This window comes from Podarcis tiliguerta, assembly GCF_965153285.1.
Source record: "Podarcis tiliguerta genome assembly, chromosome: 2".
Taxonomy (NCBI): Eukaryota; Metazoa; Chordata; class Lepidosauria; order Squamata; family Lacertidae; genus Podarcis; species Podarcis tiliguerta.
Genome location: NC_139535.1, coordinates 15914266 through 15930606, shown reverse-complemented (window position 1 = coordinate 15930606; position 16341 = coordinate 15914266). Strand labels below are relative to the sequence as shown.

General features: G+C 44.9%; 1 protein-coding gene across 1 annotated transcript; it reads left to right on the top strand.

The window, feature by feature from the left end:
- Positions 1-6849: 6849 nt before the first annotated feature.
- On the top strand, positions 6850-16321 carry LOC310670773 (uncharacterized protein). The gene is made up of 2 exons (XM_083426527.1): positions 6850-7014; positions 15240-16321. Exons 1-2 carry the CDS (start codon positions 6939-6941, stop codon positions 16121-16123), a joined length of 960 nt encoding a protein of 319 aa, XP_083282653.1. The 5' UTR covers positions 6850-6938; the 3' UTR covers positions 16124-16321.
- Positions 16322-16341: the final 20 nt, after the last annotated feature.

Here is a 16341-nt window from a genome sequence, read left to right as displayed (position 1 = left end):
GCAACAGAACATTCTCTCCCTGTGGGCCCTGCAGGGCCCTCCAAATCTCTCCAAATAAACCTGGGGAAATAAAATACTAACAATAAACATAACATCTAACCAGTAATGTAATGGCAGGACCTAGTTCAGTACTAATACTCTAAAAGGGCCTGTGTAATGAAATGTATTTAGCTCGCAGTAAAATCTCAGTAGAGGCAGCAGAAGTTGGGGTCACCAACCTTCTGGCAGTAGACGCATTTGGGATTCTGAGAAAGTGTTTTGAATCAGTAACAAAATGGTGGCCATGGGAGCATGCTATAAAACAAGATGGCTGCCTTAGGGGCATAGCTTTACACAAAATGTGTGGCATGGTGTAATGGCTGCCATATCTAAAAGAGAACAACTATGTGCGACAGAATCACAAATTGGTATGGGCAGCTCCCCACCTCAGCTGCCTCATCAATGGGAATAAAGGCACGTACATCAGCTACCACCATCCTTGCTCAGAGGGAAAAGCTCCCTGTACCTCTTCTTTGTTCAGAACAAGATGGAAGGATAGGTGTCCAATCCTGGCACCCAGTGAAATGTGGCAATATCTGAAGAGGCATGTTCAACACGGGAGGGGCTGATGCAGTGTTTACGGCAAATGAGGAGGAAGAGCAAACAATGGTGCATTTTTGAAGGGATATTTCCTAAGACCTTTCAAGGTCTTTAGAGGGAAAAGTGCCACCACAGAGAAAGCCCTTTTCGAGATTGCCACTAGCAATGGTACAATGAAACTCTCACAAAAGTGTTTAGGACTGGGTTTTAAACATGTGAAAAGACTGTTGCAAACATGTGAAAACACTGTGATAAAAAAAATATCAATTTTTTGTTGCTACACTCATAGTGGCGGCAAATATACAATGCAAAATCCAGTGTGGCTTTTCCAGAAGTTGGCCATTATTATATGCATCCTCTTGAACAATCTTCATGGTGGTGCCTTCTGTCTATATGCCTAATTAGCAAGATGCCAAGAGGGTAAGAGGGTTTTGGTTTTTTTCCAGGATACAGGGATTGAGTTTGGGTGTGACAGCCTCCTGGGATCCACCTTTAGTCACGCCAGTTATGCTATTGTACACTTATGCAATGTTGAAAGAGCTTAATTATGCAAAAAGACAAGCAAGAGAGGACATTCCCTGTACTCACAAACTGGGAAAGAAAAGGAACAGAGAAACATTTGTTTGCACTTGCGTAGGTGAAACCATTATGCTTGCTGGATTCCCACATATGTTTTTGAAACCCCATTTCTAAGAAGCCTTTGGTTCAATCTCCCAAAATGAAAACAGTCTGCAAATCTGAGTCATAATAAATCAAATCGGAGATAAGAACTAAAGGCAGGCACATAGCACAGTGAAACAAAAATGCCCCCCCCCCCCTCCGTCTCCCCATGGCATGTCAGAACGCCAATAAAGAATGGGGACAATTTCTTCCCAGGCGAGGGAATTCCACAGTCTGATTGTCAAAGGGCCCAGTATCCTGACAAGCAATGGTTCTTCAGGCTGTGATGTAGAGGCCCTTACCAGCCTTTAATCACAGTTGAGAGGAATTAAAACCTAGAACCTTATACATGCAAACACAATCCTATCACTGAGCTATGGCCACCCCCTTTCCTTTCAAATTCCATCCTGACTCTGGCCTTCCCTGACCTCCAAGTTATTTGCAAATTCCCGCTGCTCTCGTTCAGCCTTCTCTTTCCAACTAAGGTAGTAGTTAACTGATATTAGACATTCAGAACCTCTGATCAGAGCTCGCTGATCACTGTTAGATTCTGGAGTCGTAACACTTTTACGTAACTCCAGCAGGCAGCTTTGACATAAATCTTGCAGCGAGTCTCATTCCACATAAAAGCTTTGGTGGCATCAAGGGCTATAATATGCTAATGGATTCCTTGTTTTGTTGCAAATATAAATAGTGTTTATAATTATCCGTGCAGAATCTGCAACCTGCCTACCTGCCTGTGGAGCTGTGTCCTAATCTTTTTACCATAGTGTTTATCCAAAGATCTGCATCCTGGTTAATTCAAACGAGTGACCTATAGGATTCCACAGCAATTTATACAGCAGTTTGGATCTCTATAATGTCTTTCTCAATACCCCATTTCTAAGATGGGGACCTTTGAAGTTCCTCACCTATTGTGGACACTCTCAGCGTGAAAAGTTACTTCCAATATTTCCTCATGTTCTCCGTCTGCTAATTTATGATACCAGGGCTGTACGCATACACCATACATTTAAAGCACATTCTTTCCCTCAAAAAATTCTGGGCACTGTAGTTTGTTATGGGTTGCTGGAAATTGTAACTCTGTGAGAGCTAAACTACAAGTGCCCATAATTCTTTAGGGGGGGCATACTCTGTGCTTTAAAGATATAATATGTACACAGCCAAGGGCCTGTTTGTTAGAAGCAAGCTCAAATAATTTGTTAGCATGCCGAAACATATAATAACTCTTCTGTACTTTCCGCATTCCTCTCGTTAGATGTTCTGGGAAGTTCTATTATCAGCCCGGCCACCAAATCCTCTTTGGCAATCTCCACAATTATTGATAATGAGCTTTCACCTCTATCTGTTTGCATGGAGCTTATATGTCTTCTCCTCAACTGGTCATTACCCCATACTGTACTTTTTAGTGCATTTCCTCATCACTTTCCTAACAGCAAAAAGTCACGTGTGTGTGCACGTGTGTTTGTTGTGCTTAACCTGTTGCAATTAATCCACAAACCTCAATTTCCAGGGCATACTTCATGGTGAAGGTGTAACTAATCTACATTAAGTGATCCAAAGTATGCAGTGAAGCGATCCATTGTGGACTGATCCAAAGTGCTGTGGAGGAGACCAAGGCTCACCAGTTCAACATCTTTGGCACATAGTTAGCCAGTGGGTCCAGCCCCTACCTCCTGCAATTGGTCTTAACTGCAGTCCTGTATAGCCCATGATTGTGGCTGGGACCAGTTTTTCGTGGATTCGGGATGCCTCCTTGAAGGGGAAATGCCAGGGATTGTCCACCTGAGTCCTTGCGCATGCAAAACATATGCGTCAATACTTAGCTACGGCCCTTCCCTAGTAAGGACCAGGTTTGTGAGCCCGCACGGCAAAGAGCAAGAAGGGAAGACACAACTTAATCCATATTATAAAGGACCACGCAACACTTTCTTCCACGACGAGCAGATGCAAATGAAGCAAATTGCACGAGAGGGAAGGGATGGAAAACAAAACTGCCATAGCCAAACACCTTTTGCATACAAAGCGATGGTGTGGCTGTGATAGTTGTGGAACACTGTGTGCAGTTCTGTAACTCAGAAGGGATATGGTAGAGCTGGAAAAGTGCCTCGCCGAAAGGGGGAGGGCGCCAAAAATGATCAAGGAACTGGAGCAATCCCCATACAACAAAAGGTTGCTGGCTTTTTAGTTCAGGAAAAAAGTAAACAAGGCAGAACATGATAGAGGTGTATGAAATTATGCACTGTGAGCAGAAATATTAGCATCCAATGAAGCTTAGATTACCAGGGATGAGGGAGATTTCCATCCACCCCCCCGCCCCTGGATGCCAGTGTGTGAACCTACTTTAATTTGCATTTCTCAAAACAATACACAAATTGAAATCCAGGCTATCCTTTGAAATTGGCACTTTTCTGTGGGATGTGATGCAGTTCTCCCAAAGCATCTTACAAGCGACTGTTGTAAGTCCCTGCACTCAGGCCTACAAGTCGAAAACACACGACACAAAAGGAAAAGGGTTTGGGAGGAAGGAGGGTGGGGAGCAAATTCAGGCACCATTTCTTAGTTATTGGTGAAAATATTTTGGGCACGGTGAGGGCAGAATGCTGGATTAGGTGGGCCTTTGGCTTGATCCAGCGTGGCTCTTACGTTCTAAAATGCTGGTGGGTTTTTGTGTTGACTAGCAAACTAAAAAACAACAGGTAACAAATGTGGAAATATGGTGAAGTGATAACTTGAAAAATGAGAAAGTGAGAGAAGCTGACATGGAAAGATTAGCTCAGCGCTATTTTCCCTTTGCTGCTGCTGCTGCTGCTGCTACCACAACCACAACAACTAGCTGTGTCTGTTAAGTGGCCTGAGAGCAAGCTAGGTACCTGATACAGATTAAAACGACACAGCTCTGCCTAAGGGCTCACCACCTAATTAGTAATATTAGAGGGTGCAAGCTGCACCAAGTGCCTGGAGGATGCTTTGGGCAGCCATTTTGTTTCTTCCCTAGTGAAACTGGGCTTAGATCAGGCAAACTAGGTTAGATGGATAAAATAAAAATAAATAAAATACAAACATAAATTAAAACAAAGAAGCATTCAAAAATGCTGCCACGTTCCCAGACATTATGGTGATTTCCACCCAGACACCATTGCCGACAACAGTAGGAAATTGTGGGCGTGTGGCAACACTAGGTTTGTGAAACTTTTTCCAATACTGCCACTTGCTTTATGCCTTCTTGCACAGAGGAGGGAAAGCACCAGTAATTAAAATTTGCCTGTCCACCATGAGCATGACAAGACTTCCATTTGGGAACTCTGGGGCTGCAACTATTCTGGCATCCTCTGGGCTGAGGCAATGGGAAATCATGGCTGGTCATTGAAGAGTCACCCACCTGTGGAAAATGAAAGCTCCTTACATTATTTCACAGCTCTGCAATTTAAAAGTCCAATATGAAAGCAGCTGCACTGTGTCCATCTCAGCTTTGGAAAGAAGGGGAGGAGCAGGGGAGATGTAACTTGAGGCAGGATTTTGGAAGGTTTGGTGGTTGCTTGTTTATGAGGAAAGGTTATACGAAGAGGAGACATGTCAGAAGTGTTTAAATGTATGCAAGGTGTGGAAAAAGTAGATAGAGAAAAGTTTTTTCTACTTCTCTCATAATACCAGAACTCAGTGTCATCCAATTAAGCTGAATTTTGGAAGATTCAAGATAAACAAAAGAAAGTACTTGTTCATGCAGAGCACAAGGCTGTGTTCATATTGCTGCCTTAGGGCGCAGTAAAGCCCCCCCACGTGTTTCACAGGTTTTCATTGCTCACTGTTCACATCAGCACAGCTTCAATAGTGTCAGAGTCGTTCCCATTTTGGTGTACACACCAGGAGAATGCAGGGAGTGCACGGTAAACAGGATTGCGATCACACCCATAGTTAAGCTATGGAATTTACTGCCGCTTTAAAAGAGGGCTGTTTTCGTTTGTTTGTTTATTTATTAAATGTCTATCTCGCCCTTCTTGCCAAAGAAGCCCAGGGAAGCAAACACAACTGCAGTACAAATGCAATTTTAAAACATTTCGGGAACCGTTAAGAATATCTAAAAACACAAATAATGCTGTAAGACGTGCAATAATAAAGCATGCTTTAAAAAAACCAAACACAATAAAACACGTAAATATTGTGTCTGGATGGGCCCACCTAAATAGAAAGCTTTTCTTTTTTTTAAAAAAAAATATTTATTAAATGTTTAATAGTTACAAAAAGAAAAAGAATAAAAAAGAAAAGAAGAAACAATAAAGAATTTAACAGACAATACATCAAAAAGAAAAAGAAAAAACAATACCACAGAACAACAAGAAAAAACTAAAACATTTAAAAACACATCCAAATTTCATTTCTTTATCTTTCATACGCTTGTTCCTCGACTTCCTCGCGCCTCCCTTTTTTGTATTCTAAATAGAAAGCTTTTCAGCTGGTGTCTAAAAGAATGCAAAGATGGCACCTTCCTAATGAACGTCACTAGGCAGCGAGTTCCAAAGTACAGATGTCCCCTCACAAAAAGCATGACCAAATGCAGAACAGACATTATGAGCTGCTCACAGAATTTCAGGTTCTGCAGATTGAAGCGTTGAGCCAATTTATGAAGGCTAAAACTATTGATGGCCAATAGCCATGATGCCTATGTTCTCCCTCTCAAGTATTCCTCTCAAGCCAGTTGCTGAGAACCACAAGTGGAGAGAACGCTGTTGTACCTGGGTCATACTACTGGATTTTTTTTTTGGGGGGGCCCTCAAATTTCAGTGGTGCCCTATGCGATAGCAAAATTTGGGTCCCCCCTCGCCTCTTGTCTTCCATTCTACATAATAGTTGTGGCACCCCAGTGACCAAACTGGTTAGTAAAGGTAAAGGGACCCCTGACCATTAGGTCCAGTCGTGGCCGACTCTTGGGTTGCGGCACTCATCTCCCTTTATCGGCCGAGGGAGCCGGTGTACAGCTTCCGGATCATGGGGCCAGCATGACTAAGCCGCTTCTGGCAAACCAGAGCAGTGCAGGGAAATGCCGTTTACCTTCCCGCTGGAGCGGTACCTATTTATCTACTTGCACTTGACGTGCTTTCGAACTGCTAGGTTGGCAGGAGCAGGGACCCAGCAACGGGAGCTCACCCCGTCGTGGGGATTCGAACCGCCAACCTTCTGATCGGCAAGTCCTAGGCTCTGTGGTTTAACCCACAGCACCACCCGCGTCCCAACCAAACTGGTTGGGCTCCCCTAAATCCGCCTCTGCCTGTGAACTTACGATGGGCATCTGGTTGCCCACCTGGAGAAGAGAATGCTGGACCAACCATGGCTGGGCTCGACATGGCTGAGCTCTCCTTAACGTTCTTGCCAATGCATGCTGCTGTTCCACAATAATTCCATTCCAAAACAATTCCATTGGCCGGGCTCCTTTCGTCATTCCTGTCGCCTCTTGCCAAATTCCCGGTAGGAGGATGCTCTCCAAACATTGCGTCTGCTCTGTTGAAACACCAGGGAAGGCGCTTCCCTGCAGGTGATAGCAACGCACCACGCCCTGGCAGTCTGGGAAACCCAGCCCTTCATCCCATTAGGAAGGATATAAGCGGCACCCCCACTATTTGAGAACGTCTGGAGCAATTTTCTCTGCGCGGAGCTGGTCCTGACTTACAAAGCAGGGTCCTGAACTTGCCAAAACAGAAAGAATGAAGCTCAGTACGGGCAGGATGCCCCTGGGGGTGAAATCTGCCTTTGTCTTGGCAGTGGTTCTTCTTCTTCAAGGTAGGTAACTGACAGGGTGGTCCTAAGGGGGGGGGGCATAATAAAACAGGACTATGAAAAGTTTTGTAGCTCCTTAAACATTAGCACATTCATTGCAGTGTGTAGGAGCTTGTGAAATCTAATGGGCTGCGATTCTAGCTCCACTTACCCGAGATTCAGTAGTATTTCCACAGTTAGGATCGTGTTGTTAGTCTTTTAAGGAGCCGTAAGACCCTTTCTTGCCGGGACACGGGTGGCGCTGTGGGTTTCTGTCCTGAATCCTGAAGCAAAGTTCTTAACCTGAAGCACTATTTCTGGGTTAGCGGAGTGTGTAACCTGAAGCGTATGTAACCCGAGGTACCACTGTATCTGACTTTTAGAAGACATCTGAAGGCTGCCCTGCTTAGGAAAGTTTTTCATGTCTGATGTTTTATTGTGTTTTTGCTGTTCTGCTGGGAGCTGCCCAGAGTGGCTGTGGAAACCCAGCCAGATAGGCAGGGTATAAATAATAAAATTATTATTACAGGGATGAGGTGGTGCTGGCTCTCACAAGAGCACCACACCAAAAGACAGGCATCCTGATTTTTGTTAGAGTCGTGTTGAAGGGTGCATAAAGAGGTCCCAAGTGGCCTACTACTCAGGCACTGTCCTAACCTCAACCTTCTTAGCTTCAGCAAAGAAGTTGCATCATGTGGGGCCATATCTACCTGTGTCTGAGTTGGCATATCATGCATGGCTCTGAGCCTACAGAGTTTCTATCCCCAAAAAGGAGGAGAAGTACTAGGCGAGTTTGTTAGACTGGTGAAACTAGATTGCTTCTCGAGTGTGCCCAAGGTATCATCCATCTCTAGTTCTAACCCATAATTACCCCTTTGAAGTTGGCGAGTTTGAAAGAGAGCGGCCAAGCTGAAGACATTTAACGAGTTTAATGCCTGCCAAGATGTTAGTAACCCATGTTCAAACGCTATCAAATCCTCCTTCAAGAACCATTCGCTATGGGTCTTTACGAGCACTACAAATTTGGGACATGGGTGCTGCCATTCAGCCAACACTCTGTGGGATGCTCAGACGCTGGCATTCAGCCTATGTTGTGATCAAGGATAAGAGCTAGGTCAGGGCAGGATCCTGTTCTCACGGTGACCAGCCAGATGCCTGTGGGAAACTCACAAAAACGCAATAAGGATCAACGGATCATTCTGTTTCCTGTCTGCGTTAGTTAGGTATGTGTTCATTCATTAGTCCATTCGGACCCCTTTCCATTTTTGCATTAATCTACAGTCTGTTTGAAAAATTGAATTTTAAATATCTACAGTGGAACCTTGGTTTTTGAGCATCTCGGAAGCTGAACGATTTGGAACCTGAATGCCGTAAACCTGGAAATAATTGCTTTCATTTTCAAACACACCTCGGAAGTACGGTGGTACTTCGGGTTACATACGCTTCAGGTTACATATGCTTCAGGTTACAGACTCCGCTAACCCAGAAATAGTACCTCGGGTTAAGAACTTTGCTTCAGGATGAAAACAGAAATCGCACAGCGGCAGCAGGAGGCCCCATTAGCTAAAGTGGTGCTTCAGGTTAAGAACAGTTTCAGGTTAAGAACGGACCTCCAGAACGAATTAAGTACTTAACCCGAGGTACCACTGTAGAACGGCTTCTGCTGCGTGTTTTTCCATTTTCCCCCCAATGGATTTTGCCGATTGCCCATCGACCCTCAGTTTTCAAACGTTTTGGAAGTCGAACGGTCTTCTGGAATGGATTACGTTTGAAAACCGAGGTTTCACTGTATTTTTGAAAGCATTTTCTCAGCGTGTACACAGTTATAAAAGCCTGCAACTGTTCTGCAAAATACAGAGAAGGGAAAAGTCCAAATTGTGTCTGTGTTCCAATGTTCACATTAGTCTGGGAGTTGCAGATCAAGTTCATTCACATCAAGATTCCTGAAGAATGGAATGCTCCTGCCTTCCTAGTTCTGACACATTCCAAGTAAGCGTTGGCCCACGGTTTTACTGAACTCGGTTCCGTTTCTTCTGGTGCTGTTATGATCAGAAGCCCTTAATTTGAATTTAAACAGTGATGTGGGCGAGAGGGACAGTCCTCCTGGATGAGAGATGACAGGTTGGCAAGGCATTCAGCCATCCCCCCCACAGTTCTGTCTTGTGGCAATTCTGATATGAAGCATTCTGGGACCACAACAAGACTGTGCCTTGGCCAAAGGCCTGGTGGAACAGCTCTGTCTTGCAGGCCCTGCGGAAAGATGTCAAGACCCGCAGGGCCCTAGTCTCTTGTGACAGAGCGTTCCACCAGATCGGGGCCATGGCCGAAAAAGCCCTGGCTCTGGTTGAGGCCAGCCTAACCTTTCTGTGGCCCGGGACCTCCAAGATGTTTTTATTTGAAGACCGTAAGGTCCTCTGTGGGACATACCAGGAGAGGCGGTCCCGTAGGTACGAGGGTCCTAGGCCGTATAGGACTTTAAAGGTTAAAACCAGCACCTTAGACCTGATCCTGTACTCCACCGGGAACCAGTGCAGTGAATTTGATCCCGCGGCGAGGACACTGTAAGGAGTCTCGCTGCGGCATTCTGCACCCGCTGGAGTTTCTGGGTCAGTCTCAAGGGCAGCCCCACGTAGAGTGAGTTACAATAATCAAGCCTGGAGTATGACTAACATTGGGTACAACCCGTAATCCTTATATATAAATCAACCTGTTTTGCTAAGCCATCACATGCTAAAATGACTGGTTATAATTTCTAACTAGACTAAGGCAGAAACCAGCCAAATAAAAAACCAACTTTGCTAAAAGAGCCAAGAATGTATATGCAACATTTTCTTTGAAGTCAATAGGGATTTAGGAGTGCCTGCCTTGGATGCATCATTTCTGGCTGATTTGCAACATCAGAAGAAAGCTCACATCGCAGCCCTCAGCCACAGGGTGAACGCTGCTAATGCCTGAAATGACAAGCGTGCCTACAAGCAAATACTAGCTCAACCTTGCATCTCCTCGTCATGCTTTTGTTAAAAATGCTTCCCTTCAAAGCTTAAGAAGAAATCTCCACCAATTTATCCACTTATTCATCACCCCCCCCAAAAAAAGGAATATACCGTATTTTTCGCCCCATAGGACGCACTGGCCCATAGGACGCACCTAGTTTTTTGGGGGGGAAATAAAGGGGAAAAAATTATTTCCCCCCCAGGCGCTTGTGGGGCCGGCAGCAGGGAGAAGCGCTCTTCTCCCCGCCACCAGCCTTCAGACCAGGTCCGGGGACAGCGGGAAGGCGCGCTACGCCTCCCCGCTGTCCCCCAAGCTTGCGGGGCTGGCGGCGGGGAGAAGCACGTGTCTCCCCGCCATAAGCCTCCAAACCACATTGGGAGACAGCGGGATAGCGGCGTTCCGCCTCCCCGCTGTCCCCCGAGCTTGTGGGGCTGGCGCTGGGGCTCTCCTGAAGCCTGGAGAGCGAGAGGGGTCGGTCTCCAGTCTTCAGCGAAAGCCTGCATTCGCCCCATAGGACGCACACACATTTTCCCTTCATTGTTGGAGGGGGAAAAGTGCGTCCTATAGGGCGAAAAATACGGTATATATATTTTAAAATTATAACAACAAAATTATAACAACAACAAAGGGCAAACAAGAATACGACAACCCTTGTTGCAGAGAGTGTCTTCTTTGGCAATCACTTGTAGCCAAGTAAGAGTATCTTCCATAAACATGGTTTTAACCGTGAGTCCGTAAGTGACTGTGGAGGCCAATTCTGGATCCACACGTCATTCCACAGTGGGGACATAGGTTTCCGGGTGGGAGTTGATCACGGTGAGGGTTTGCCAAGCATGTGCAGAGTGCGTGTCCAACAGCCCACTGATGTATTTATTTAAGAAAGCTATATCCAAAACAAAACAGAAAAGATACAAAATTTAAAACATCAGAAAATAGAAAACATTAGAACAATGTTCGTAGTGCAGAGGCCTCTTGAAACAAAGTCTGTTTAACCTAGCCAGGCCTGAAACTTAGCAGGGACGGCACCTGTCTGATTTCTCATAGAATCATAGAGTTGGAAGAGACCACAAGGGCCATCGAGTCCAACCCCCTGCCAAGCAGGAAACACCATCAGAGCACTCCTGACATATGGTTGTCAAGCCTCTGCTTAAAGACCTCCAAAGAAGGAGACTCCACCACACTCCTTGGCAGCAAATTCCACTGTCGAACAGCTCTTACTGTCAGGAAGTTCTTCCTAATGTTTAGGTGGAATCTTCTTTCTTGTAGTTTGGATCCATTGCTCCGTGTCCGCTTCTCTGGAGCAGCAGAAAACAACCTTTCTCCCTCCTCTATGTGACATCCTTTTACATATTTGAACATGGCTATCATATCGCCCCTTAACCTCCTCTTCTCCAGGCTAAACATGCCCAGCTCCCTTAGCCATTCCTCATAAGGCATCGTTTCCAGGCCTTTGACCATTTTGGTTGCCCTCCTCTGGACATGTTCTCATGGGAAGGAGTTCCAAAAAGTTGGGCCTATTGCGTGAGTTGTGTTTCTGGTCCATGGAAGACCACCAGTAGTGTTCCCTAATGATGATCTAACTCATTGACTTAGGACATTTGGAGGGGATGTTTTCTTTTGACATTGCAGAGTGCCGGTCATTCCACACTGTGTGGAATTTTGGCTTCTTCTGCAGAGCTGCAGAACTCCCGTTGTCAGAGCTTGACCCTCGCGAGAAATAGGCACATACAGCTTGAACTCCATGAGAGTGATTTCAAGGTAGGGGGCATGAGAAACTTGATTTCCTCATGTTATGATGCAAACTGACTTGACCTGCGCTTCCAGGAACTCGCACACGGATAGGAATGTACTTATCCTTGGAATTCTGCCCTTCTCTGAATATCGCAGTTCAGTTCTTAGCTCAAGCAATGCATGGGAATGCATTAAAATGTGTCGTTCGGGATAAAAATATGTTTAAAAATGCATGTATTGGGAATAAATATGTATCAACATACAATTTTGATTACATCTTTAAAAATGCATTTTTGTGGAGATTTTAAAATTTAAGATTAAAGTGGGAATTGATTGGAGCAGACTTTTGAAGAAACACGCATGAAGCAGACACAGACTTGAAGCAGGCTGATCAATCTATCCTTATTGCAGAGGGGTCTCTGGGGCAACTTGATTCTCACATGCTCCCTAAACCCTTGCAGCCTGGTTCAATATATACTAATTTTTGCTTGGATGAGAAGGTTGTATAATGCAAGGCAGGATTTAGGTTCCTTTACCCTCTGTTTTCTGCCTTGGGCTCCTTTGCAAGGGAAGATGGGGTATAAATTTATTCAACAGGCATTTCAAAATGATCTTTTTAAAGATTAAAAAAATGGGGAGTTTTCTTTAAATAATAATAAAGCAAGCCTCCCATTCTGAATCATCTTATTTTCTTGCATGTTGTAGTTCATGAGCAGAGAACCTCTAGGTGCTGTTGCTATCAAACCCTCCTCATCCCTTAAAAAATAAATAAATTATATTTCACTGAAAATTTTCAGTGGACAAATCATCATCGCTAACCATTGGCCATGCTGGCTCTAGGGCTGATGGGAGTTGGAGTCTAAGCCCACATGGAGGACTCCAGATCCCCCCAATCCTTCTATCTGAAGCAATAGCAGCTTTCATCCCTCAGCTATAAATTCTGCATTCCAGCAAAGGTGTGCTGAAGGTGACAAACAATTTAATTGGTTTCAGGGCGGAGCTGGATCGTTTTGAGACATACAATTAAAATTATTGACGGCTGTGCTTCCTTCTATTAAGACCTGAATAAATAAGAGGTTTGGCGGGCCTTTATGAGGGGTCTGCGTCTTTGCCAAGGCGAGCTCTGCTGCCCTGCGTAACTCCTTGACAGTAGATATTTGGCAGAAATTATTCTTGTTTACGTGGCTCTTAAAAGTATATTGCCCTACTTGTCATACGTCTGGGTTTTCCTGGGCATTTTGCCGATTCAGTGAAAATCCCGTCCGTGTCTGGGAGAACCCGGACGTATGGCAGACCTATCTTAATGTAAAGAAGCTCGTTTATACAGTACTGCTATTTCTTAGTTGTGGATTTTGGTTTGTTCTGTTTTGCTGGTGGGTGTGTTTTGTCTTTTGTTATAAAGCTACAAATAAAAAAGCTTTAATAAACAACAAATGGTGTTGTTCAGTCAGGTCTTTTGTATTACCAACCAGTATTTATTGATGATTTTGTTATTATTGTACAGTGGTACCCCGCAAGACGAATGCCTCACAAGACGGAAAACCCGCTAGACGAAAGGGTTTTCCGTTTTTCGATGCGCTTCGCAGGACGAATTTCCCTATGGGCTTGCTTCGCAAGATGAAAATGTCTTGCGAGTCTTGAGATTTTTTTTCGCTCCCCACCCCCTTTTTCTAAGGCACTAAGCTTCTAATAGCCTTTTAGCAGCTAATCCGCCAATCCCTTAAGCCTTTAATAGCCGCTAATAGCCGCTAAACCTCTAATAGCGCTAATCCGCTAAACCGCTAATGGGCTTGCTTCGCAAGACGAAAAAACCGCTAGACGAAGAGACTCGCGGAACGAATTAATTTCGTCTTGCGAGGCACCACTGTACTGTAGTTTTATATGGTGTGGTATTATTAGGAAAGTGTGGTACGTGAAATATTTAAATGAACAAATAACTCATTTACCATTTAAAGATAAGTCAGATGTCACCTTGATTTTTGGGAGGGGCTTCTGTGCATTTAATCTCTTGGGGCCAGGCCAATCTGATAGGTTAAGCTTCAACTTCACCACTGAGAGAGTAATGGGGAAATTCTCAGGTGGTTGAATTACTGCCTGATTTTGCTAGTAGCTCTCCTGTGCCTTTAGTATCCACATTTTAGGCAGATAATGAGCAGATGTCGCTTTCCCGGCAAGGAGGTGCAACTGTACCTGTTGATTTTCTACCTGCGAAACACTTAAGAGCCACTTCACTGGGATTATGCAGTGCTGTTACTCAGAGGAAACAATGCCAATGGCAACTTGATTTAGCATACAGGGAAGTTCCTTTTAACCCTGTTTATTTTCCTAAACAGCCTGAAATATTCCTGGATGTAGAAATCAGCCAGTGAGAAAGACTCATGCACAGTATAACTTAGAGACAGCACAATTGAAATCCAGCTCTGCTATAGATTTACTGAACGGGCATGTAAGACTTGCAGGCCTGTTTTGTTTTGGAAGGACTATAGCTCAGTGTAGAACATCTGCTTTGCATGCAGACGGTCCCAGCTTCATCCCTTAGCATCTCCAGGTAGGACCACAAAAGCCCCATATCAGAACACCTTCGATGGACCAGTGGCCTGACTTGGTATGTGGTCCAGCCAGTTAAATAGGAACTGAACAAAATAAGACAACACGATGGCCAATGACACTGGCACTAAACACTATTTATAGACTAATACAAATGATCAGAAATTGCAACCAAAGTCTCTAAATCTTCTTCACCAACTGGAATAATTCAAAAGTTTGATAAATACATAATCTGTCACTAAATATCGCCGGAACAGAGTTCCCGGATAACCAATCTGTTTCGTTCACTGCTTCATCAGCCAGTCTTGATCAATTCTTCATCAGCCGGACTTGTAAGAATTAATATGAGAAGTATGCAGTTCAATTTCTTAACAAGCCAATCTTACATGTAAGTAAATATAAACGCTGTAGAAAATATGCTCTGGATCAGTGGTCATATGATACTGTAGTTACAAGTCTGGCTGATGGAGAATTGATCAAGATTGGCTGATGAAACAGAGCTATAGTCCTTCCAAAACAAAACAGGCCTGCAAGTCTTACATGCTTGTCTATATTGCAACACAGGAATCTGTTTAGGAGTTAAATGGGAACAACACCTGATCATAGGACTGATATGGAGATGGATGGATAAGGAAACATTGTCACCTGTCCTTTGCCATACAAATAGGGTGAGGCCCGCACTTAAACTCTCAATCCCTTGGGAGTCATTGGTGTGTGGGCGGCTGCTTGAGGCAGCAACAGGAGCAACACCTTAGATGAAGCAAGAGGAAAGGAACCTGCATATTCAGAGAAATCACGTGGTACAGAGCAGATCTCCGGGGAGTATACTGCTTGCTTGTTCTTTGGCTAATGGTGTTTCCTCATATGTCCCTAAAAAACCTCCGTAATGTACAAATTGGGCTTGGGCATGTGGCATGGGTGTCTCAGTTTATAGGCTCACCGTTTCACAATCTCTCCTCTTTGTGGTCCTTTCCCAGGTGTGACATGCATGAGCCTTCGAAGCACTGCTGCAACAAGCGCTCCTGTATCCCTCAGCATGGCTAATCCATCGGTGGCCGGTACCCATGAGAAGGAGGAGACCCTGGATGAAAACGAGATCGATGCCAATGAACCTAAAATGGATTATGACGAGGGCGACCGTGACGACTCCCTGGAATACGATGGGACCGTTTCACTTGACAAAGTAGGCGCAACCGAGTCCCCAAAAGACACCATGAAAGAAGACGCCAACGAGGAGGGAGCGAGTAATGTGGAAGTGTCCCCAAAGGAGAACAGGCGAGCGGAAACCAACATTTTGGAAGGGGTAGTAGACCCAACTGACCTCGATGATGCCCTTAACTTTATCAGTCTCGTTGCCAAGAAAGCTGCTGAGGAGCTGGAAGAGGAAGAGGCGGAGGAAATGATGTCAAGCGACGACGATGCTCTTAACTTCATTAGGCTGGTTGCCAAGAGAGCCGCAGAAGAGGAGGAGGCAGCTGAAGAAGGGAAGCCAGTCGACGAGGATTCCTTTTTGTTTACCGACCTGCCCCAAATCTTGGGGCCCTTGCTGAAAGCGTTTTCTAGCACGCCAGAAAATTCTGAGGCTCCCTCACCGGATGACTTCTTTTCTTGGTTTCCTGACCTGAAGAAACTGCTGGAGGATCCCAAGCCAGCTGGCAGGAGATCTTATCTGCCTACTTCTCCACAGCCAGCCCTACAAATATCCCCCGCCTCTCCCCAGCCCACCGGATCTGAAGTCCTTTCCTCCCCACCTCTGCCAGAAGCGTCAGCTTCTACTGCCCAACCAACCATACCTGAACCTCCTCAGACAAGCCAGGCTTCTCTCCCAGAAGTCCCAGACTCAGAAGAGAGCTTTTATTAAGCAGGCACAGCCAAGCAGTCCTCACCTTTTTGGAGAATGAGGAAAACGAAAAAGAAACGCTGGTCGGGAGTCTCATTCCCCCAACCTCCTTGAGATCACCTCTATTTCTTATTATTAACAAGGTATAAAAAGTAAGCACAATATATGCTTTTAAAAACACACTGGCAATTTAATACTGCATCTATCCAAGAGCTACACAAAGGTCATAGAATCATAGA